Source organism: Diadema setosum, chromosome 17, assembly GCF_964275005.1.
Source record: "Diadema setosum chromosome 17, eeDiaSeto1, whole genome shotgun sequence".
Classification (NCBI taxonomy): domain Eukaryota; kingdom Metazoa; phylum Echinodermata; class Echinoidea; order Diadematoida; family Diadematidae; genus Diadema; species Diadema setosum.
Genome location: NC_092701.1, coordinates 36,513,698 through 36,538,974, shown reverse-complemented (window position 1 = coordinate 36,538,974; position 25,277 = coordinate 36,513,698). Strand labels below are relative to the sequence as shown.

Here is a 25,277-nt window from a genome sequence, read left to right as displayed (position 1 = left end):
ATCATTAACAAGAAAAGCGATTACATTTGTTTGCATCATAATGTTCACAATTCATTGAACATATACGTCACGACAAGTTGCGGCAGTCCGGAAACTTCCCCGCCTCTTGAGAACTAGCCAGATGTTGTGATTCCGGGTTTGATAACCACAGTTACCCGGCGCAAACAATCGTCTCGACTTTATCGAAGCAATTGCACGATATTCAGCTGGATTGTTTGTTAGCGCAATGAATTGCCGATTTCCTTGAATACTCAACTTGTAATATCAGAGATATTAATTTTGATATTGTCGGTCTGCATGCTTCTGGTGGCGATTCGTAGTCGATGATCAATCACAGTTTTGTGAGCAGCATTGAGTGTGAGTACCGAATCGGATCCTCACTCTTCCTCAAAAGTTGTCCATCGAAAGCGCGGCAAAAATATACCTGAGAGAGGCGGACCACAGTTTGAAGACACGCCGACAGGGGTTCGAATCCTCCATGATGATGAGTTCGTCTCGAGTCTCACCGCCCCTCCCCAACCACCGCCGCCTCTCTCTCCTTCTCCTTGTGCTCGCTGCGCGCGGAGTTTCAGCGGCCCAAGGTATGACCTAGAAATAATTGGGGTTTTTCACTTCCTTTTAAACACGTTAAGCAAGATATGATACCAGTGTTGTATGTGACATGATGACGATCGATCGATTTAAGATATTTCGTTTCACATTTCCTGATTTCAAGTAGGCCTATACATGTATGTAAGGTGAATACATATTTTTTTTTGTAATATAGATTATAGTTTAGCAATACTGACCAGACATAGCCCCTTATGAACATAATCTTTACCATTTAGTAATACTCCAGATACGGATAACATGAGTTTATCTATACTGTCCTGCTTCAACATTTCCCCGTGAAAGTTTTGTTAGTAAGTAACTAAGTTAGTAAATTAGTTAGTTAGTTAGTTAGTTTGTTTGTTGTTCTTGTTTTGTTTGGTTGGTTGGTTGGTTGGTTGGTTGGTTGGTTGGGTTGTTGTTGTTGTTGTTGTTGTTGTTGTTGTTGTTGTTGTTGTTGTTGTTCTTGTTCTTGTTGTTGTTGTTGTTGTTGTTGCTGTTGTTGTTGTTTCCTTCAATTTGGGAAACTTCACGTCCACTCGAAAAGCCCTTGATGTCGGGCCACCAAATCTCGAAAACGGTTATCTGTTGGTGGCCCGATCGGGCAACTTAGGATTCAAAATGAAGTGTTACGCTTGCTCTTCATGCAGACCACCAAAATTTCAGATTTAAAGATTCTTAGTGACCCAAACAGCCACTAGAAAAAAAAAATGCCATAGCGCGGAGTCCTTATTCAGTTAACTTTGCCCAATGCCTGGCTTGAGACCTGCCAGGTGCATCTAGTGTTTAAGTATTTTTATATTATTGCGATAATCAATCATTTTCAGCTTTGTATTTGATTTCATATTGATTGTCTTCTGCCAAATAAAGTTATAATAATGATAAAAGTCTTCAGTGGAATAAAGGATATTTTTGCAACAAATAATGTGCTGTCACATTTGCTAATTTTCTGAGGTGTTGAAGTCCTAATTTCAAAATTCTCCTTTTTTATTGTGAACAAATATATTGTAAAAAGTATTTCTCCCTTCAATTCAATGCAACATAACAAACATTTGATACAGAAAATAGGACTACATGTTTTGCTTTTAAATTCCTTGTCAAAAAGGAAGCTTTGTTATGATTTGTGGGAGAGTGCGAGACTTGTGGGGCCATTACGTTATCACTTTATTTAATTTGCATATTATTTCGCTATTAATATTGACGATTATGAAAACGCGTGATGATGGTATGTGTTTCATCAGCATCAGTATGAGTAACAAAAATTCATATCAATATCAAATTTAGATTGATTTGTATGTTTTATTCGTCACCGCATGTCAATGCCCAATCAATGCAAGATAATTTGCAATTTTAATCTCAAAGATAGTGCTTTATTTTTGCAACTGTTTCGAATTCAAACAAATTTCTTTTCGATATTGCAATCAATATTGAATTTTACGTTATGTATTAAACACACAAAAACGGGGGGGGGGGGGGGGCGGATGCCGTCAGAAACGAACGCATACCACAAATCTACTTCCAGAAGTTATTCCGAGTGTTTGGTTATCGTCACATTTAGGTTGACTATGGTACGCTATAATATTTAATGCGCGTCTTGACAGAGTTAGTAAAGTTTGTACGTCTCCACGAAAGGGTGATGATAGCCTTAATGTTCAACATCAACATACTGCCAATAGGGTGCTGATCTTATGGTCTCATAACTCTTCTACTGACCTGCACCCGAAACTTCACGGATAGTTGATTTTGAACTAACATAGAAACTGTTTAATCATACCCTTTTAATCGCATGATTGTAGAGATGAAATATATTTCATCACTAACAGATTTGAAGAGGGAGAATTTGAGGCTGACAAAATTATCAATCCAAATGATGCTTTTGTACATTCCCGCAGGAGAGTTGTTCGGCTATGAAACCATTATCTAAACTATCATAATCGATATATAACTACCCCAGCCGAAGAAATCTGCCACCTTCTGCGATCGGAACTCTAGCCTTCGCCTTTTTTTCACTCTTCTATCTTTTTCGCAGACATCTTCTTTCCGTTCGGTGCCAGTGAAGGTGACACCTTCTTGGCGGCCAATGATGACGGTTCCACACCCGAGCTACCCATATCCGTGGTCTTCCCCTTCTTCGACCACGACCACGATAGTCTTTTCGTAAGAGTTCTTTTGATAGATGATATTTCACAGAGCTTTGTAAAAGTTTTCAGTTGCTATAAAGCAAGTGCAATTTTCCACATGTTGTAAACTACATAGTATCTTTCTTTCTTATCAGTTGAAGTGATTTTTTTTTTCTGAAGGGTTGGTCAAGTTTTCCACTTTTCATCAAAGTTCATTTGAAGATGGCATTAGGCCTTGGGGTTTGAGCTGATTGGTGATCTGGCGTGATATGGGCAAGGATTGCCCCAAGTTAACCCATCTAGTCTCAGAAGTCAGGGGCAAAGGTCAAAGGGGTCAAAAATATGAGCATACAAAAGTAACGTGTCGATATTTGATGTTTTAAGGTTTTTGTGGTGACGAGCTTCAAATTCTGTCTTCAAACTTACACGGACCCTAAATGTAGTCGACGTCACACAGGAAAAGAATCTGGAATGCACTCAGATTCACGATGTCCAACACAGACATACATATTCTGAGATACATGATTGTATTGAAACTTTATTTCACCACTGACTTGATTCAGATATTTACATTATTTTGATATTTGTTCTAGTTTGTGAAGTAGGCCTACCGATAAATTGCAATGTTCATCGGGAAATCATAATTGCAATAATTACCGCCTGTGAATTCGATTTTTAAATGAACTCTCGTTTAGTTCAAATCCTATAATCAATGATGGATCATAAGGCAACCAATTAAGGTGATAGATCAAATTCAGCTGAGTGAAGGTAAGCAGTCATAAAAAGTGTGATTTTGTGTTCTGATTTTGGTAGGTTAATAACAACGGCGTGCTGTCGTTCCTGATCACTGTCGGACAGTATACCCCAGACCCATTTCCCCTAGATGATGGCCGAAGACTGATCACTCCATTCTGGGGTGACGTGGACACTAGGGAAGGTGGCACGCTGTCGTTTCGCGAAGTTCTACGCCTGGGTCAGAACGAAGCCATGTTCGAAGAGGCCGACAACATAATTCGCAGCGTCTTCGTCGACATGCGGCAATTCACGTCTTCCTGGCTTTACATCGCAACGTGGGACAGGGTGGCTTTCTTCGGGACTTCCAACCCTTCTATTGTGAGTCTACTGTAACATGCTATTCCGTTTCTACTGAAGTTTACCTGATTTCCGAGGAAAATATTCATCCTTTAATAACTACGTAGTTCTCAACTAACTGTCATGGACAAGTGTAATTCATCCTTGGAGGAAAAAGTAGGGCTGTCAACTTTCTTAACGATTGTTACTGTCGTTTTGAAAGAGCTCAACTGATTTCGATGAATTTTTCGACTCTATGTTAGCATATAGGTATTCATACTTACTGACATTACATACTTTCATAAATTTCCTAGTTGTCAAAGTGAAGTCATGATGCCCACTCATTGAAGTGATATAATTGGTTATCACTGCTATCAAATATATTTCAAGAAACATTATCTCCTTAAGTGATTTTCTTACATCACTGAGGGTTTTTAGGCCCTCCATACTTCATTATAGTCCAGGACAAGATGTTCTGATGGAGAATGGACTGTTGAAAGAATTGAAAAGAATATCCTTGCAAGTCCATGAATACCTCACGCAATCTTTCCGAATTTGAGGCTTAAGGATAAATGTCTTCAATGTATTAAGATAGGGATGGGTAGTTGTCTTAGCACATTCGATGCCAAAGCATCGGAGTAACTCCTATTTATGGTGGGGTACAATAAAAATGGCTGTCCAACTTTTCATCTGATCCACCAAACAGACCAACACCTTCCAGGCAGTTCTCGTGACCGACGGTCGTTATTCATTCGCCATTTTCAACTACGACGACATCAACTGGACGACGGGAACGGCTAGCGGCGGCAACGCAGACACGGGACTCGGTGGAACTCCGGCTCAGGTAAGGATAGCGACGATTGTGACAAATCTGTTTCTGATGATGATGAGAATGATGACGACAACGACAATGGACGTATTCTGGTCGTTTGTCACAATGTCAACAAAAGGGAACTACTAGTCCCCCTCCCCCCACACACACGCACAAATTTCAACCTGCACGGCATTATTAAAAAAGATGAAAATGGAAGAATTATACGCGGTAATTTTTCTGTTTAAAGTGGTTTTGCCGATGTGTGATTCAGAGCGTCATTTGACAGTTGTTGGTGATAATGATAGCGTAAGCATTTCACAGAAACCGCAGAATATCACAAATGAGTCACAATGAATTTAACTTTTTTTCGCACACATCATTTGGAGTGATATTATTGTTTTCATTTTCTTATCATTATTCAACCTAACCTCTGCACTCTAATACTTATTGCAACGTACTTGTGTAGACAAACATTATCTTGTTATCAAGTGATTTCTTGAAAGTAACGTTGAATGTTAAACGAAATAGTGATATTGGTCACAATTGCGTAGTGCCATGTACTAGTAACTAGAAAGGAAATAATGTTATTGCCTATCAAGTCTTGCATTGACTTATATATATCGCCTTCTATAGTTTTCTACCATGTAGATTTACTGGTTGCAACCTATATCATATTTTCTTGAAACATAAAACGCAAAAACCACTATCCTCCAATACTCAACCTAGTTCTAAAATTCCTGAGATAAATACCACAATAAATGAAGATTATTCTTACCTCATTTAGGTCGGCTTCAATGCCGGGGACGGTATCAAGTATTACAGCGTCCCTGGATCCAGAACAAACGACATCGTAGACGTGGAAGAGGCGTCCAATGTCGGGGTGACTGGGAGATACGTCTTCCGCACCGATAGCTCCGAAATCAGCGGCATCGGATGCACATCCTCGGGTAATCTCCAGGCACCGTTTCCTGAAAGTTGTCAGCCCTGACAAGCTTTCAATCTCTGACAATCACCATGGTAACAGTCAGTGACCAAAGCATCTCAGCCAATCAAAACCAAGGATTTTACTGAAATTGTCAGACAATGACAACTTATCAGGGCTGACAATTTTCAAGAAACAGTGCCAGATCTCTAGCACCTTTGTGGTTTAGTCCTGATGTTTTCCCTTCAAGTCCTGGTAGAATTTGTTGCATTATCTTGCAAAATAACTTGTAATAAACTTTTCTAAATTGGCACCTTTTAATTTCACCGTACATCTTAATGTATTGGAAAAAAGATTACAGGAGCGGGTTTTTCGCACAAATCAGAAAGAAATTAACTCAAATTTACAAACGCGTGTGTGTGTGGATGTATGTATGTGTGTGTGTGTGTGTGTCTGAGAGAGAGAGAGAGAGAGGAAGTCTAATATTTTGAAGTTCGAAGTTTGTTTGCCAATTTACGAATCTATTAGAGATTTATAATTTAAAAAACTTTTGAAAATTCTGCAAGCAAAGGAAACTTCATAAATGAACCCAAATTGCTCTACTGACGTAGGAATATTTAAGACACCTTACAAAAAATTAATAATGAATATTGAAAATTCTGATAGAAAGATGCCAAACTAAACCACAGAATTGTTGTTTCTTGGTATTGGACTAAAAGATGTAAGCACTGGCAGACATAAGTGAAAAGAAGGAACATGTTGAGACGAAAATGACAAATCTTATACTGTATTCCAGCGAGATTGAAAATTGAAGGTCGTATTTAAACAGATGTCTACATGAACATTTCATACACCAAAGCATCATGACTAATTAGAAAAAGACAGGCAAGTAATAGAAAAGGAAAAAAGTCGTAGTCCCATGTTCACTAACAATTCTAGAATACACGTTGTCACGTGGTCATGATAATGAGTTCCCTTAGACATTGCTTACTATTCAAACACTTTTGCTCTATTTCAAAACAGTCTCATACTACGATAACACAACTAGAGGAGGCTCAGTTCGAACAGCTAAAGACGGGAGCGTCTTTCAGAGTGATAGCAGTCATATCAGTTTGGCGAGACAACAAGATATAACATTATTTTTTTTCCATCCTCGCAGGTGACATTTCATTATTTCCACTAGTCGGTACCATGCTCGGGGGTACTCAGGTCCTCATCAGTGGACCCTGCTTCAATGATTCGAGCGAAATCGTCTGCAAGTTCGACGGCATCCTGGTGAATGGCGTCATGCAATCTAACACGACGGCTCTCTGCGTCTCGCCGACCTTCTTCAAGACGGGCCACGTCCCTCTCGATGTCTCGGTGGATGGGGGCGCTTCGTACCGATTTCACGGCACCTTTTCAATTTGTACGTCTCTCGTGGCCGCAAGATGTATAATGATCATACTCTGCGCGCTACAGTTAGGGTACACTTTGGGATATTGTTCTCTTCTTCTAGAGATGTGACCCCAACATGCTCAAATTGATTGCATAGGTAGTTGTAGTTATATGTATCGTGTAATGGAAATACATGACATTCAACTGAATTGAAAACAGTCTCGTTTAGTGTTGGAGGTTTGAATGTTCCTCCCGGGTAAAATTATTGAGTAAAATAGTCCTCATCATCTTCTTACGAAAAAAGAAAAAAAAAGAAAAAAAAAATGTACTCGCCTCACAAAAAGTATTCCGTAAAGCAAATTGCTTTTCTATCCATCAAACTGTTAAACAATCTAGTGAACATTGAGGACGTGCCCACTGATGTGACGTCGAATGTAATCGGAAGCTCCAGCAGTGAAACGTCCATGACTGTCAGCTGGAACACGGACTCGCTCATCGACGTCTCCAGTGTCGACGTCGTCATATACGGCTACAATGAAGTGGGCGGCGACATTGAGTTTGAGCCGATTCTTTATCTCGTTCAAGGCGTTCAATACGAAAGTGGGACCGTGACGAGTACGATACCTGACATTGCTGTCGACTTCGATGTCGGTGTCATTGCTGTGATCGATTCAGCGACGACAGGCGGGTGAGACAGTGGTCTCCTCATCCCTCTCTTCTCTTTCTAATTCTCTTTCTTTAACTCTTCGTGTGCTCTGAGTATCGATTGGCACCGAAAACCCGATAGTGTTGTATACGCACTGTCCAAAGCCCCAGCACAGAAAGGATTAACCCCCTCCATTTCATAACATTTCTTCCTTCAATCTCTATCTTCCATTTATTTCTTACTCTTCATCATCCCCATTTTTCCCGACCATTTTGTTTTTCTCCCTCGTTTCTACTGCTCGCTTCTTCTTCTTCTTTACCCATCTTCTTAGGTCCCTCTCTTTCCTCATCCTACTCCTCTATTTTTGCCGCCCTGCCCCATGTACCTTTTCAACAGGATATCATAAGGTTAGTCAACCAAATGTTGATGGTGTAAGCGGTGTCTGAGATGATTGTCTATAATAGTGATGATGGGTAAAGATGAGGCTATACAAGTCTGGTTCTAGTCTCGTGGATGGCCATCTTGTATCCATGGTGACAGCGTCATCACGACAATGAAAAGACAAAGATCCAATGATTATGATATATTCTGACCCTAGCCATTCTTCCATTGTAGGACTATTATTGTAGTTTTTCATTTCTTCCATGTATAGTTCGTTGGGAGCTGCGCTGTGGAGCGAGGTCCATGTCTTGCAGTGGCTTAGAGGCTATAATCCCATTGACTGGTGTTTATCATGGCCTTCCGTGGTGGACCTTCCTGCTGGTGATTTAGAACGTGACATACCATGTCCCTGCACGACCGATCAAGCTGTGATTGACATCTCAAGGTTTAGACCCGACCCATATTGCAACATCGACTCCACCTCCCCGGAAAATTGCGCCCACAAGCCAGATGCTCAGCACTGCGTTCGAGCCATCACACCAAGGTAAGCCATTTCGAACAAAAGGTCAATTTGCTCTCTGTAGCAAATAATAGGGAGCTTTAGATTTGCTGCGCGGACGTTTGAGACGACGCTTGAGCTGGACGTTCTCCTCTTCTCTGCGTCGCGACGTGTTGAAAAGTGGTTTCAGATTACGCTAGGACGCAACTTATAAAAAATAAGATGGCGCCCCATTATTATGATCGGTGCATGAAGTAGCTCTCTACGTCGTGAATTGAGCGGACGTTAAAATAGCCCAGAACGCGTAATGAAACTCAGACGACGCGAGCTGTAAATATATCTAAATAAATAGTAAATAGTAAATAGATGTAAATAGACTTTGACACGCGTTTCTGCGCGTGCTCAGAATTGTAGCAATGTAATTTGTTTGTTTGTTGTTGTGTTTTCAATCTGAACGTCACCGTCGCGAAAATCTAAAGCTCCCTAATATCTTTTGAAAGCAACGGCGTAGCCAGGATTTCATCTTAGGGGGGGCGGTTAGTCTGCGAGGGAGCGAAGCGACCGAGCCCGAGCGAGCGGAGCGAGCGAGGGGGGGAGGGTGTGGGAGGGGGGTGTCCCCCCTCCCACGGTAAGAACTTTTTTGCATTTGGATGTTGTAAATGGTGCAATTTGATGCATGTTTTTGCGCGTTTTATCGACGTGAAACAGTCCCACTTGTTTATGGTAGCAGTTTATTTTGATGTAGATTATTATTGAACAATTTGCCTATAAAAGGGTATAATTTAGATACACTTCTTGTATTAATTCTTTTCACTGAATATCATGAACGCGACTGAACCCGAGCGAGCGGAGCGAGCGAGGGGGAGGGGAGGGTGTGGGAGGGGGGTGTCCCCCCTCCCACGATAAGAACTTTTTGCATTTTGATGTTGCAAATGGTGCAATTTGATGCATGTTTTTGCGCGTTTTATCGACGTGAAACAGTCCCACTTGCTTAAGATAGCAGTATATTTTAGTGTACACTATTATTGAACAATTTGCCTATAAAATGGTATAATTCAAATATTCTTTTCACTGAATATCATGAACGCGACTGAACCCGAGCGAGCGGAGGGAGCGAGGGGGTAGGGGAGGGTGTGGGAGGGGGGTTTCCCCCCTCCCACGGTGAGAACTTTTTACATTTTGATTTTGCAAATGGTGCAATTTGATGCATGTTTTAACGACGTGAAACAGTCCCACTTGTTTAAGATTGCAGTATATTAAAGTTTTTATATCATGAACGCGACTGAACCCGAGCGAGCGGAGCGAGCGAGGGGGAGGGGAGGGTGTGGGAGGGGGGTGTCCCCCCTCCCACGATAAGAACTTTTTGCATTTTGATGTTGCAAATGGTGCAATTTGATGCATGTTTTTGCGCGTTTTATTGACGTGAAACAGTCCCTCTTGTTTAAGGTAGCAGTACATTTTAGTGTAGATTATTATTGAACAATTTGCCTATAAAATGGTATAATTCAAATACACTTCTTGTATTAATTCTTTTCACTGAATATCATGAACGCGACTGAACCCGAGCGAGCGGAGCGAGCGGAGCGAGCGAGGGGGTAGGGGAGGGTGAGAGGGGAACCCCCCTCCCACGGTGAGAACTTTTTACATTTTGATTTTGCAAATGGTGCAATGTGATGCATGTATTTGCGTGTTTTAACGACGTGAAATAGTCCCACTTGTTTAAGATTGCAGTATATTTTAGTGTAGATTATTATTGAACAATTTGCCTATAAAATGGTATAATTCCAATACATTTCTTGTATTAATTCTTTTCACTGAATATCATGAACGCGACTGAACCCGAGCGAGCGGAGCGAGCGAGGGGGTAGGGGAGGGTGTGGGAGGGGGGTTCCCCCCTCCCACGGTGAGAAGTTTTTACATTTTGGTTTTGCAAATGGTGCAATTTGATGCATGTTTTTGCGCGTTTTATCGACGTGAAACAGTCCCACTTGTTTAAGGTAGCAGTATATTTTAGTGTAGATTATTATTGAACAATTTGCCTATAAAATGGTATAATTTAGATACACTTCTTGTATTAATTCTTTTCACTGTATATCACGAACTCGACTGAACCCGAGCGAGCGGAGCGAGCGAGGGGGTAGAGGAGGGTGTGGAAGGGGGGGGGGCCCCCTCCTACGGTGAGAACTTTTTGCATTTTGATGTTGCAAATGGTGCAATTTGATGCACGTTTTTGCGTGTTTTAACGAGTTGAAACAGTCCCACTTGTTTAAGGTTGCCGTATATTTTATTGTAGATTATTATTGAACAATTTGCCTATAAAACAGTATAATTCAAACACACTAGTCTCCTTGTATTAATTCTTACACTGAATATCATGAACGCTGTCTGTTCAGCAATCAAACAGAAAAAGCATGCACACGAGGGTGTAGATAGGGGCATATCCCCTCCCACACGAAGGTGATTTTGCGTTTTCAGACCTGAAATTCAGCGATCTGGTGCAAATTTTTGGTGCAACACTTTTTCATCGAAGTGTTAAAATCACGGAATTTAGCTCTTATTCCGAATGTGCACCATCTGTGCGTATGTATAAAGTCTAGTGAGGTAGAACTTAGGGGAAGGGGGATTCCCCCTCCCGCTCGCGGAGCTTTTGCGTTTTTAGAATTGAAATAAAGCGATCTTGGTATAGCCACAGTCTACTTCTTTGCATGGCGGGGGGGGGGGGGGGACAGGAAGAAGGCGTTGGCGAGTGTTATCTCCACTCTTCCCTTCCGATGGAGCTTGTATCTTTTTAAGGCTGAAATTGAGATATCTCGTATACGCATAATAAGCATTATTATGGAATCAACATTTGGGTAATCAAAAAAAAAAATGATGGGGGGGGGGCTGAGGGAGGAAAGGGTCGATTAAAAGGGGAAATTCCCCTTATACATGAGGGAACCTTCAGTTTTCGGAATATTAGTGAAAAGTCTTGTGCACTCAGAATTATTCAGAATTTTTTTTAATGTAAAAAGTGTACTTAGCTAGAGAAAGCGGCAAAGAGGGGGAGGGTTTGGGAGGGGGTATCCCCCTCCCAAGCACGAGAGATTTTGCATATTTTGAATTGAAATTCAACGATCTGGTGCACACTTTGAGTGAAATATTCAAACAAATATATCTTATTTGATGAAAGGTTGCAAAGGAGACCCGCTTCATGTGCATGCATACAGTATACACGCATTTTTTTTTTTCCGCCTCCCAACTCCTCGGTCCAAATCTTAGGGGGGGCGACCGCCCCCATCGCCCCCCCCTGGCTACGCCAGTGTTTGAAAGGAGACCTCCGGATGATTTTCAGACTTTTTTTAAACATTTGAACAACTAGGTCTATATAGTGATTGGGATGAGGAATGAGAATGTTTTCAAAATTAATAACAAATTGCAATGAACAAGGATGATGACATGGCAGCTTCACCATAAAAATGCAGGAGTGGGGCTCAAGGGAGCAGAAACAAAGACGAAAACATGGATAAATTTTACAGAAGTAAACTTGAAGCAAGAGGTATTGTAATGAAATTACATTTCTATATTTCTGAAATACGTGAGGCCCTTATTTCATCATCCTTGTTCAGTACAATTTCTTTTGGGTTTTTCAGAGTATTGGTTTCTCTGCTCAAGGACCACAATTAAATTGGAGTTGTCGATTTATGTATACTACATGATGTAAGATTATGGAAATCGTTTCATCGACTAATGTTGTACATGACAACTCTGCAGCTTATATTATGATAGACTTGACCGAAAGGTAAAGGTGAATGTAAACACAATTGAGTGCGGGGTTTATAGAGGCGAATAGATAAAGTGTACGCTACTTTAATTCTTCAATATGAAGGTGTAAAATCCATGGTTTTTTGTTCGTCTTGTATTAGAAGCAAACGTTGCTCTAAGAAACAACCAAAATGATGGACCTACTTGTTCTCATGCCATAGCGACGACGGAGAAGGACAACAGTGTTGCTACAACGCGGCAGGCGACATACTCAACGTTGAAATAAATCCAAGCGGAGGTTTTTCGCATCGCTACCACCACGGCGGAGTATCACCCTACGAATATCCTGGAATGGTAACCTTTTACTTGTCCGTTGTCTGTCAGTGTTTCTTCCATGTTCTTCTCTTTCTTTTCTTCTTCTTCTTCTTCTTTTTCTTCTTCTTTGTCATCTTCTTCTTCTTCTGTCTTTTCTTCTTCTCATCGTAGTCTTTGATCCTAGTGTCCCAAGATAAGTTTTCAACACTACTGAGCAATGCTGAACTAATTATTATTCTCAATTCATCATTTGTTAAATGAACATCATTTGTTAAATGAACACATTCTCAATTTACAAATAAATACAAAATTCAGTGTGATATTTAGATTATTTTTCTATTATATCTGCACTCCCTCTCCGATGGAAAATAAGTGTCAGAAATGCACAAAGTCAGGGATGAAATTACCAAGAAAGAGCTTCTTTTTAATATCAATAAAGTTACTCAAGTATGTAGATATATTCATAAAATATGTGTTGATAAAATTTGTCAGGTTATACAGTCACAGCAGAAATGGAATCTAATTTTATCAGAACTAGTTACTGACTGGAACAAAATTTATAATATAGATTGGTTTTTCTGATATTATCATTCCCTTTAAAAGCTCATTGTCAATAGAAATGCGTTATTTTCATTTTAAAAATTTTCATAATGTTCTCGGTGTTAATACTTTATTGGGAAAAAATGGTTTATGTGACTCTAATCTATGCACTTTTTGTTCAGGTGCTGAAAAAAAAAATATTCTCAAGTTTCTAACAAATCGGCTTCTTTGATTTCGATTTTGATTTGATTTGATTTGATTTGATTTCATAAAACACTGTTAAAAGTGCATGGATACGTATGCTCGCTCATATTCTACGTTGCCAATTTATGCATTCTTAATGATTTTTTTTCTTTGCATTGAATGTCAACCGACAAAAAAAAAAATCTTTCATTCATAGCCCACCACATAACCAGCACAAAGATACTAGTCAAAAGAAATGTAATTAGCTTCTCCTTTCCATCTCTCTCTTTCACCATTTTTGCTCCCTGGAAATCAGGTACCATACCTGTCTCATTTCTTGGCCGACGCACTCCCGTGGACGTACTGTTGCCTTTTATCTCCCCAAGAGCCCTGCATACTGTTCGGCCTGCGTAGACCATCCCAAGTGTGTAACGACTACGAAGTACCTATGCCAGGTACTAAGCAGTACAATAAGAATACGTTCAATCTCCACAATTTGTTTCATTCATGTTTCTTGCTCTCTCTCTCTCTCTCTCTCTCTCTCTCTTTACGGGAGGGGAGGACGAAGGGGAGGAGGAGGGGGATTAGTCATTTCTATACTTCCAACTTTCACTTTTCAAACAAATGGAAATGTCTTATCTGGCTTATAGTCCATGCATATGATAACTACATTATGATAAAGATTGTGTAATTTTCCTCTTTTCTCTATTTACAATTACATCAACTTTACTTTTTTTCTCTTAAGATTATGAAATTGTAAGTTTTTTTTTAATTAATTGATATGTGCTGTAGGATTCTACATTTGTAATAGTCCTTTTTCATCATGTATCAAAAAATGCGTGTTTTCATGTGTGTTTGGAAAAATGTAGAAATCAAATCAAATCAAATCAAATCAAATCAAAGTTTCAGGAAACAAGTTCTGCTTTCGACTAGTTCAAGAAAGGCCGGGTCGGTATACTATGCCATGACAAGGATTTTAATCCTCAATCAAACTAGCTTTTTGAAATTTGTTCTCGTGATAAGAGAATGAAAATCGAATATCATATCCTTTCCCGGTGTCGTAATTCAAAGGGTCACCTGCCATTATTATTTTCATTATCATTATTATCATTGCTACTCTTACTATTATCGATATTACTACTAATAATAATAATAATAGCTAGTTTTTATATAGCGCATTTCACACTTGTTAAGTATCTCAATGAGTTTTGCAGACTATTATTACCCAGGTCACTGGATACATTATTTCCAACCAGCACTAACATTGCTTACTCTCCACTCCCTGGGGAGTATTCCAGACAGTCACAGCCATTACTACTACTAATGATTATTATTATTATTATCATGATACCTATTATACCTACTAAGTATTATTAGTACTAATACTACCTACAGTTTTATCGTCAATATTGTCATTATTAATTTTCTTGTTTTCATTACTAGCATTGATATCATCATCATATACAACATCGTCATCGTAACATTGATATCTTAATTGTAACCATCACTATGATTATTGTTATTTTGTTATTTTGAATTCTTTGTGATGTGCGAGCAGCGGGGGGAACTGGGGATCCGCATTTCACAACATTCGACGGATTGTCGTACACATTCAATGGCTACGGTGAGTTCACACTGCTAGAGGCGCTGCAAGGGGAGTTCGTTCTGCAAGTGAGAACAGCACCGTTTTCAGGTGAGAATGATATATGATGAATTAACCACAGTTTAATGTCTTATTTTTCTTTTTCTCTCTCCCTCTTCTCTGGATGGGAGTGTTAAGAGTAAGAAATGAAAGAAGAATATAATATAATATGAACATGCTAAAAATGTAATGATATGAATGTATAATCAAAGAATATCAATATAAATATAATAAAAATAAGTTTTAAGTGTCTCAACTTCATCGCTACTCGCTCTGCCATGCTGTCGTGTCAAATATCTCTTTCTTCTTCAGTCGTTTCCTTGCATTCTTTAAGAATTTAATTCGGTGTCTATTTATTTGAATAACTATGTACTCACTAGCAAAGCAAATCCTTATAAATTCCTCTTGGTTTCGAAAATATTTCTATCAAATTGAACATTGAATACGTCAAATTTGAAGATCAGCCTTTTCAAATCCAACATCTAGGACCTCAGTCAGATGAAGAACTTAGTTAGAAAACGTCTTCATACCTTTTTCTATAGGACATCATGCGAACTATTGATTTATTTTAAAGTCGCGAGGGAAATTTAAAATGTTTTCGGCAGAGAGCAGATTCACGTGGAATACAATCACGTATTTTTGTTGGACTTGACAGACTGGCAGACATAGATACAAATTATTTGGAGAATTCATTAGAAGTATGAATCCTCGTGTTTTATCTATTTCCTGTTAATTTTCTTTTTCCTCACGCAGGGACCGATGCTTCCGTCATTGTTGCCATAGCAGCGCGCTACGGTGATGGTGACGTCATTCATGTTCAGACCAATGAGCGCAGAGTTATGGATGCTTACATCAAGCCCCGCGGCGAGTCGAGTTTCAGGCGCCTAGATTTCGAAGTCGCTGCGACGTGGACATTCACTGGTAGGGAGTCATTCGGGGCGGGGATGTTTATCTCTCTGAATTACTAACATCCATATTTCTTAATAAAAAATAATGATTTTCAATGACTCTAATCAAGATGTCTCATGGTTACCAAGCAAAGTTCTCTACAGGTACACAAGGAGACGGCATTGATAATTTTATCTATAAGATTAATTAGATTTATTTGTTTTTACTTGGGTCACTGCATCAAAACAGGCTCACCCGGAATGTGCGAATCTTTTTTACTTTGTCCTCGAGTCGTGAAAACATTTCTCAGATGTATCCCTTTGTTACTTCAATTCATTAATTTCTTAACACCGTCCCCAATGGACTAAAGCTGTAATTCCTGCACACGTTGTGTGCAAAATGATACGCTGACTTACATTGTGCAAACTTAAAGATGGCATTGAGTTATCGTTACAGGTTTTCGGAGTCATCTCTACAAAGTTCAGTGTAGTCCAACTTATATGACTAACAGTTAAAAGGGAAATCCAGTCCAAATGCAAGTAAGTGATAAAAAAGAATAACATTTTACGAGTTCAACGGTAAGAATTTGACTGAAATTGGATGAAAAATAAGGAAGTTATGACTATTTTGATTTTATGCTAATTTCTGCAAAAAAAAAACAGTTCTTGTACAGTGGATATATATGCAAATGAGTGAGCTAACTATGTCATAACCTCACAATTTTCCATTGATCGTGTACAAACAAAAATGACGAAGATTCAATTTTCTGTCATTGAAGTCTGAAACATGATGTTCCTGGTTGAATAACTTCAAAATAGTGATCAGTTAGATATATCTGGATTTGAGCCTCGGGCATAACTGCGTTTGAATATAAAACTGAAAATTTCAAAATTTTGTGTACAAACTATATGGCAAGCTGTGAGGGGATGATATGCTCACTTTGCCATTTGCATATTAATATTGTCCGTCCAAGAACTGTTTCCCGAAAAATTAGCAAAACTTTAAAATGTCATAACTTCCTATTTTTCATCCGATTTCTATCAAAATTATACAGTTTAACTCGTATAGTATTTTTCTCTTTCTTATCAGATTAACTTATATTTGGACTAGATTTCCACTTTAAGTATCAAAATATGTTTCATGTACGAGTATAATATTGATCTTTCAAAAGTATTTATTGAAGTTTTACCGTCGAAAAGTTTAGATAGATGTAAGGAAATGAAAAAGGAGAAGTGACGCAGTGATAGTATCATTACCATCCCCTCCAGCTCATCATGGTGATGTCGAAAGCAATCAAATCTTATGAAACCAATTTGCAGATGTATCAGTTACGGGAGAGGATATCTCGTCGGAAGGGATTCTTGTCGCCTTCCTTGACCGTGGGGTTGGCATAGAACTGTGGGCGACAGAGGGCGCCATGAGCATTCTTCTCTCGGTGCCGGAAACATTCAACGGTAACACGGAGGGCCTGATGGGAACGTGGAACAATCGCACCAGCGATGATTTCCTCACGCCGGACGGCCGTGTCCTCCCGACAAATCTAACCACAGAAGAGATACACTACAATTTCGGTTTGGAGTGTAAGTTTGCATCCATGAAATAACTAATTGATAGTAATGCATTGCAATAGAATCAATCAATATCAATCATTAAAAGCTGTTTCCAAATATATAATGAGAGAATACTGTAGAGGATATGCGTTTAGAAATATGTTTCGACTTTTTCTAAGAAAGTGATTTCTGGTTTTTCTGCCATAAAATATTATCAAAATGAATGTCCTATAACTGTCCTTAAATGGGTTCTCACACTGCAAAGCCCTACAAAAATCGATGCAAGAGGTATACGCAAATATGCAAATAATAATAATAATAATAATAATAATAATAATAATAATGATTGCATTTATATGGAGCTTCTATAGGCCTACACAGAAGAAAGAAGTAAAAAAATGATAATGCAATGACAATATTAGAATGCAATATTACAATGAAGGAATATAATACCAGTAATAGTTTGCTATGAAGTGTATCCATCTTGTTTTTACAGGGGAGATATCCTCGACCGAGTCCCTCTTCTTCTACGATGTGGGCGCTGATCACGAGTCGCACACGGATCGTTCCTTCCTACCCGCATTCGAAATCGTCATCAACCCGACTGTCAATCAGAGTCGCGTGGACGAGGTGTGCGGTCACAACGGATTCTGTTACTTTGACTACCACACGACGGGCTCGGAGGAGATAGCTCGTGCAACCGCCGCTGCCGTCGAGCAGCTACAAGCGATTCGTCAGGATTATAATTACGGTACATATGCATTACTATACCTCCTTGCGACTACCTTACATTTTCCACGATGTCAGATCGATTTGATTATTAAAAAAAAAAAATTAAAAAAAGCCTCCAGTAGTTGAAATACAGTCTACTGCCGTTATATCGAAGTCCTAGGGACCGGCAGTTTTCTTTCTTATATAAAGATTTCGATTTAACCGAACAAATATAAAGTGGTTAAAGATGCATAGGTGATAATTTTTTTTGGACCTGAATTTCACTTCCTTGTATCCGAATTTTTTTTTTTACAACCGTGTTCGTTGTAACGAGAGTGCAATGTATCTCCTATCTCTATATTGATCATTCAGATCTCAAAAATATGAAGAGGGCGTATCTACAATTTTCACATAGGTGCAATATGTCAAATATTCCTATTGTACGGTGATAGGATTGGTTGATACTCTGTTTCACATGCCAGAGACAGTGAGACACACTCAACAAAGTTTCAGGGCAGCGATGATATCTACTATCAATGTTACAGCAGATATATTGCTGTGTTTTAAACGTCAGTTCCAGAGCATATTCGATTTAAAGGGGCCCTGAAATCCAAATGCATGTTGATTTGTGTTGATTTATGATACCCTCAACATCACTTTTGCGGTGAAACGAATATCTAGAAACATTCCATATATTTTTAACGATTTTTTTCTTCTATTTTTCTTCAGATTACTTGGGAACGCCCACAAAAAATCCTTCCAAACCAATCAATATTAAAGGGATGGTACAGTATTGGTGGAGAGGAGAATTGGGCTTTTAACTTTTTGCGAGATACCAAGAAAACACTTATGGTATAGTACAGAAATGTTTCTAGATATTTGTGGCATAGTGGATAAGATTCCCGACTCCCGCTCGGAGGACCCGAGTTCGAATCCCGCCCAGCGCTTACGTCCTTGGACAAGATGTTTTACCCACCATGTCCCTCTCGACCCAGGTGTATAAATGGGTACCTAGCAACGCTGGGGTAATAATAATGGCAGGGCCCTCTGGTAGAGCAGTGGCAACACTGAAGAGGCTACCCTGGGTAAATAAGACCTTATTATTATTATTATTATTATTTGTTTTACCGCAAAAGTGATGTTGAGGGTATCATAAATCAACACTAATCAACATGCATTTGGATTTCAGGGCCCCTTTAAAGTACCAAACTATCAGAAATAAAATCAAAGGAAGTTTATCTTTCACATTATACCTTACAACCCTAACTTCCTTTTCGTGTCGTCAGATAAATTCCATACACTAAGGATATCAGAAAAACCAATAAATTCATTCATCATTCAATGTAGTAATTTTTCCCGAACCCTTTGATGACGTCACTCAACTAACTCAAATCACTCCTCTTATTCTCCTCTCAAGGAGACGTTAATTCTCGTCAATCTAAGACTATACAAAAGTGAACATACATTATATACATAAAGGTGTTCGTTTTCACATTTCCAAAAGTGACCTGCCCAACGGTGGATCCACCCGAGAACGGGGCCGTCCTCGTGTCGCGGTACAGCGTGGGCGGTATGGCTACCTTTAGCTGTGACCAAGGCTACGAGCTGAGTCACGTGGTCACCTTGACCTGCCAAGCTGACGGATCGTGGAGCGGGGGCGATGTTCCTCAATGTATTTACGTGCCACCGCCACCAGGTAATCGCTTTAATTTCTTGTTTTTGGCCTTATTTGCTCTATAATAATTCTTGCTCTGGAAAGGATGTTCACAAAATAATAACCTTACTTTGCGGAGTAATGATTACCTTCATCATGCACTGTTCTATATTATATTCATTCATTCATTTTTTCCATCTCCAACAGAACTTGTAAAAATACTTTTTTTTTCACGCAAAACATAAGTACTTGTATTTGTCAACATTACAAATAATAGTAAATGATATTTATGGATAAACAAATGATAGGGTGAGGAAAAAAAAGCACCAAAAAAAAAAAAAAACATTCTGAAGTTTAGAAAATGCAGGAGATGGGGAGGAATGCTGAAGAAGCAGTGCTTGTAAGGTGCATTCCCCCAAACATAATAAAACAATTATACATGTTATATCATTGATCTTCTACTTTGTGCACGAAATTAAATTTACAAAATGAATTACACAAACTACGAATAAAAACCTAACTAGCCCTAGGCATACGCTCCGAACGTTAGACCTCCTGCAATTCTCTTTTCACTATTTAAACGAGACTGCATATAGATTAGTTAGTATTTTGTCGAGTGTGATCATATTCTATATAGTGTATTACATTGGAGAATGTGCAATTTGTATAAAATTTCACTAATTCATTTCATGTTCTAGAATTAGAAATCATCTGCGAAAGTACGTCGATGACACTTCTCATCGACCGGACACTCATCGACGTTGACGATGACGCAAGCGATGTCCATTTCATAGACGAGCAGTGTGTTGGTTACGATCACGACAGCAACCACGTCGCAGTTACTACTCGCTACGATCGGTGTGGCACAAAGCAAACGGTATAAAATGTGTCTTCTTTTCTTCTCTTTTTTTCAAACGTCGACTGTCTCATTCTTGCTCATTATTTCTAGAATTCATCGATGCCAATATAAGGCAGGCCAATCAACTATCACTTATTCAATTACTCACAGTTATTTACTTCCTATTCAGTGTTTTTTATATCATGTTTTTCTTCATATTCACTTTTTATTCTATATTTTGAAAAGTCATGATTAAAGCGCAAGCAGTTTGTCCCATAGCCGTTCGGTGATGTGATGGCATACACCCAATGCCTTGTTATTTTCCAGATATATTTTTTGAGCCACATAGTTGCGCCAATGCAAGTCCATATCATTGAAATCCTTAACTTGTCTTAATATTGTTACAATTCAAAGAGAAAAATCAAGTTCAATTATGATAAATATAATGCTTATAACCCTGTTGTACAAGTAGCCTATACGTTAAAAAGAAAAGTCTTTCATGAGTAAACGGTTTCAGAGTTCTCTTACATTAAGGCATTAAGGTTTACGTATTGTGAACTTAACGGTAAAACATACAGTCAGCTATCATTTCCTAAATTGACTGAAATGACGACAGCTGATTGGTTCAAAGTTGCAACCAATGACGTGCTTTGTTTGCGTGGCAGCACTGAAGACAGTACAATGAATTACCTTTATCATTATTTATGGATATGTTTTGTTCCGTGTAGCAAGAGGACGACAGCATCGTGTTCACAAATCGCGTGACGTACTATAAGCCACGCCCCCGTACATCCGGTCAGGTGATCACCAGGGAGCACATTCTCCATATCAACGTCACGTGCAGACTCGAACGCGAACAGCTCCTGGACGAAACGTTCGCGGTGGAGACCAATCTGGTGGTTGCGGAGGAGGTTAGTTTCCATTGGTTGTTACAAAATTTATTCTCTGAGCATTCGAGAGCCACAGTGAAGACAGGAAAAGGAGAGTCTCGTCTGCTCGACATACTCAGTAACGGGTCGGAGAAGGCGACAAGTCGATTTGTGAGATCTCGTCTTCTTGACTTTTCAGGTCAAAAAAGGCGTGAGTCAGATCTTGATTTCGACTTCTCTTATCCAAAAGCAGAAAAGACGAGCTGGTCTCATGGGACCCTACTCTAAAGTCCTATACCGATTGTCGGACAGTCTTCATCTGTGACCCTTTTATAAAGAGTTTTGTGATTACTCTAAGGTTCCAATAATTGCAGTTACTATGGTAACACCTTACTTACTAGCGACTGATTGCTCGTGACTGATTGCATGTCTCCTGGTTGTTGTCATGGGAACTTCAAACTGCAACATCATTATTGCCAATATCCTTATTGCAAATTTCTTTGTGAAACGGGCACGGATTACCACACCTGACATTCCTCAAACTGTCAAAGACCTCATATATTGCAAGGTACAAAGGAAAAGAAAAGAAAAGCATTCGTGGTTTCGAAAACCAAACAGAGATTTGATTTTGAATTGATGCATCTCCGTATATCAGAATACATATTATGTTATTGTTGGTTTGGAGATTTGTCTTTCAAAATAAATTCAAGCACTTTTTTATAAGTACTTGGGGGTACCATGAGTTAAAGTAATTGTAAACACAGGTTCAGTTTTGGTGCGAGAACCCTTTAACATGTTTAAGCTTAACACGGCAAACCACTTTGATATAGACTTGAACTGCTTGAGATGATCAGATGAAAAGGTATCCCTCAAGCAACTTGAAAGTGAGTAAGCGCAACAAAGTCCCGTAATGCAATACCTGGTTTTTGTATTTCTGTTCTTGTTTTCGTTAGGCCAAAACTTTTAACAGTAAAATCGTCGTTATCATTAATGAAATCACTTACTATCGAATTTAGGAAGGATACGGAGAATTCGTAATCTCGTTGGAGAGGTACACCGACTATATGTTCCGCCAAGAGGCCGACGATTCGGAGCTGGTGTCCCTCGGCGAACCGCTCTACTTTGGTGTCAACCTGACTACTCTTACCGATCTCACCGTTTTCATGGAATCTTGCTGGGCCACGCCCTATCCACACCCATCGAGCCAGCCCAAGTACTTCGTACTCGACGACGGGTAGGACGATTCTGCTATAAAGATTCGCTCGAAAATGATTCCAGTCAATACCCTCTTTTCAATTTCAATTTGATTTATTGTTTCTCTGCATGATGATTTTCTCCAAAACAAAAGGAAAAAAGTGCGTGTATCAACGTATCAATTCTTTCCTCGACTAAAAAAAAAAAAAAAAAAAAAAATCGAATTTGAAGTTTTGCATCAATTCAATCAGTCAGCTGCTATGATGAGCTTCTCTATAACTTTTCCCTCATCAAAGATCAAAAGATAAATAAATGGATACTACTGAGAAATGTTGGCTCATAATGTGATCAATTCATTTTAACCATCATTTTAGGGCCTAAAGTCGACATGGTGTGCTGACATACCAAAATACTGATGCTAATGACTTCACACGTTTCCAGCGAGATTCTGCAGTCTAATAGACTTTCTTTCATCTCGAATTTACTTAGAGGGATGATTTGACGTATATTTGATAGACATTAGTAATAAATTTGACTCATATGGACTACATAACCCTTTTGTGTTGGTCTCTTTTTCTGCGTCTCGCAGGTGTGCTATTGATTCAACGCTCCAGTTTAGGAACTACTTTGGGCCTACTTTCACAGCTTTCCAAGTTGACGCATTCACATTCATCGGCGATTATAATGAGGTATTGAGAAAATCCTTTATGCTTCAGAAGTAAAGACCTTTGTATATGATTTAATCGAGTCATCCCTGCAGTTTTAAAGAGCATTGGATCAGAATTTTCTTATTTTCTTTTTGCTAATGGAACGTAAATTTGAATCTGGCTTGAAAATTTCTTTTTTTTTCAGTCATGATATATCTATCATGATAATATTTGTTGTATCTTTCAGCTATATGCTTATTTTGACGACAGACTTCTGCATTCATACTCCCGCATGCGTCATAATTCAGTCAGATCATTTTATTCATTATATCCCGAGTGGTTCCCAATTGACGTGTTCTCTTATTCTTTTCTTCGATCTGGACACGTATATCTCAATTATGTTCGGATGTACACACTGTATGTTCTGTTGTCTCGAAAGTAAAAAGAAAAGACTGTATTTCATTTGTAATATATTCAATGCAGGAAAATCCCAATAAATTCATTTAATCTGAATTAAAATGAATATATCCTGGTATTTTACATGATCTAGAGTGAACCGAGTGAGATGGGACAATCATCATCAATCAGTTTCCATACTTGTTCGATTCGTTCAGGTGTACGTTCACTGTGACGTTCTCGTCTGCGACAACGCCGACCTGGGTTCTCGCTGCGCCCAGGGCTGCGTAAGGCGATCCCGTCGAGACCTTGGTCCACCGTCCGGATCGCGATCACAGCCCCACACCGTCACAATCGGGCCGTTGTCGGCACATCGTCACGAGCGCTCGAACAAGAACAACGAAGGTGAAGTGATTTAACTTATATTTAAAAAAAAAATACAGTCAAAAGCAACTTTATGTTCAATTTCATTTCATTTGTTAGCTGTGAAAGGTTTTCGACAATAATCAGTCACCTCTTTAGAGGGATCGTACAGATTTGGTTGAGACCTAATTTCAGGTTTCTAACATTTTGGTGAGATAATGAGAAATGAAAAATTAAACGTTTATTTGATAAAAATTGGTTTTGAAATGGATGAGATATCCAAAAAAGAGTGATTCTAATTCGCTTTGTTTTACTTTGTCTTTGGATGTTTCAGTCATTCCAAACCCAATTTTCATCAAATAAACTTTGAATTCCTGTTAAAATGGTATGCTCTGTACTATATCATAAGTGTTTTCTTGGTATCTTGCAAAAAGTTAAAAGCCCAATTCTTATCTCCACCAATACTGTACCATCCCTTTAAGCTTGATTTCATACTTGAGTAAGGGGCTGAGTATTTTTGCATGATCTCCTTCTCTTTCTCTTTCTTCTCTTGCTCTCTTTTGTTTAGTTTTGTCTTTTTTCTCTCTCACTCACTTTCTCTGTACGATATCATTAGATATAGCCTTTTTCTCTTCTCTGAGCTTGTGTAGTTCGAGGCAAATTAAAATGTTGGTTCCATCACTCTTATGCTTATCAATCGCCTTTGAGTTGCTTGTATATTTGAATGAAAGTAATCCATACAAAAATAATATGTGAGAGGGAAAACGGGAAGAAAGAAAGTAGGTTATTTAAATGTATACAGAGTTTTAAGAAGAAAGAAAGACGAATACAGAGAATTGCTATGTTTAAACACAACATTAGTGAAACAAAACGACCTGGAGCCTGTTTAATAGAACTTGTCATCAGTGACAAGTTGTCATAGATGTGACAAGCTACTGAAATCCTTGCATCTGATTGGCTGAGAGCAAATTTGTCATAGAAATGTGGCAGTTGTCACTGATGACAAGTTTTATGAAACGGGCCCCGGGAACGATATTTGTTTTAACCGCGTTAGATGTACATATTCACATGGGATTTTCACCTGATACAGGTCTCCCCGACACTCTTTTTAAGTGTTATAATTTTATTGCAAATTATTCGGTAGTTCTTTCGCCCCATTCAATGGCGCCGGTCATCATCGGAATCGTCGGAGCCGTGATCGCCATCATTGTCGCCGTCACCCTCTTGCTGATGCGTGTGCGCGCTCGACCCGAGTCACGTGGTTATCGCCCTGTGCGCCACGACTGCGATACCAAGGAGTGACGTGGAGATAGCCGAAATCACGTGAC

General features: G+C 39.1%; 1 protein-coding gene across 1 annotated transcript; it reads left to right on the top strand.

Annotated features, from left to right (window-relative positions):
- Positions 1–481: 481 nt before the first annotated feature.
- Positions 482–25,277, top strand: LOC140240659 (sushi domain-containing protein 2-like). The gene is made up of 21 exons (XM_072320412.1): positions 482–581; positions 2,618–2,745; positions 3,522–3,821; positions 4,486–4,623; positions 5,378–5,540; positions 6,675–6,923; positions 7,289–7,580; positions 8,191–8,463; positions 12,381–12,513; positions 13,514–13,652; positions 14,756–14,890; positions 15,593–15,760; positions 17,047–17,307; positions 17,774–18,028; positions 19,493–19,684; positions 20,341–20,519; positions 21,209–21,391; positions 22,366–22,583; positions 23,133–23,232; positions 23,805–23,991; positions 25,094–25,277. The coding sequence occupies exons 1-21, from the start codon at positions 482–484 to the stop codon at positions 25,249–25,251; spliced, it is 3,951 nt and encodes a 1,316-aa protein (XP_072176513.1). The 3' UTR covers positions 25,252–25,277.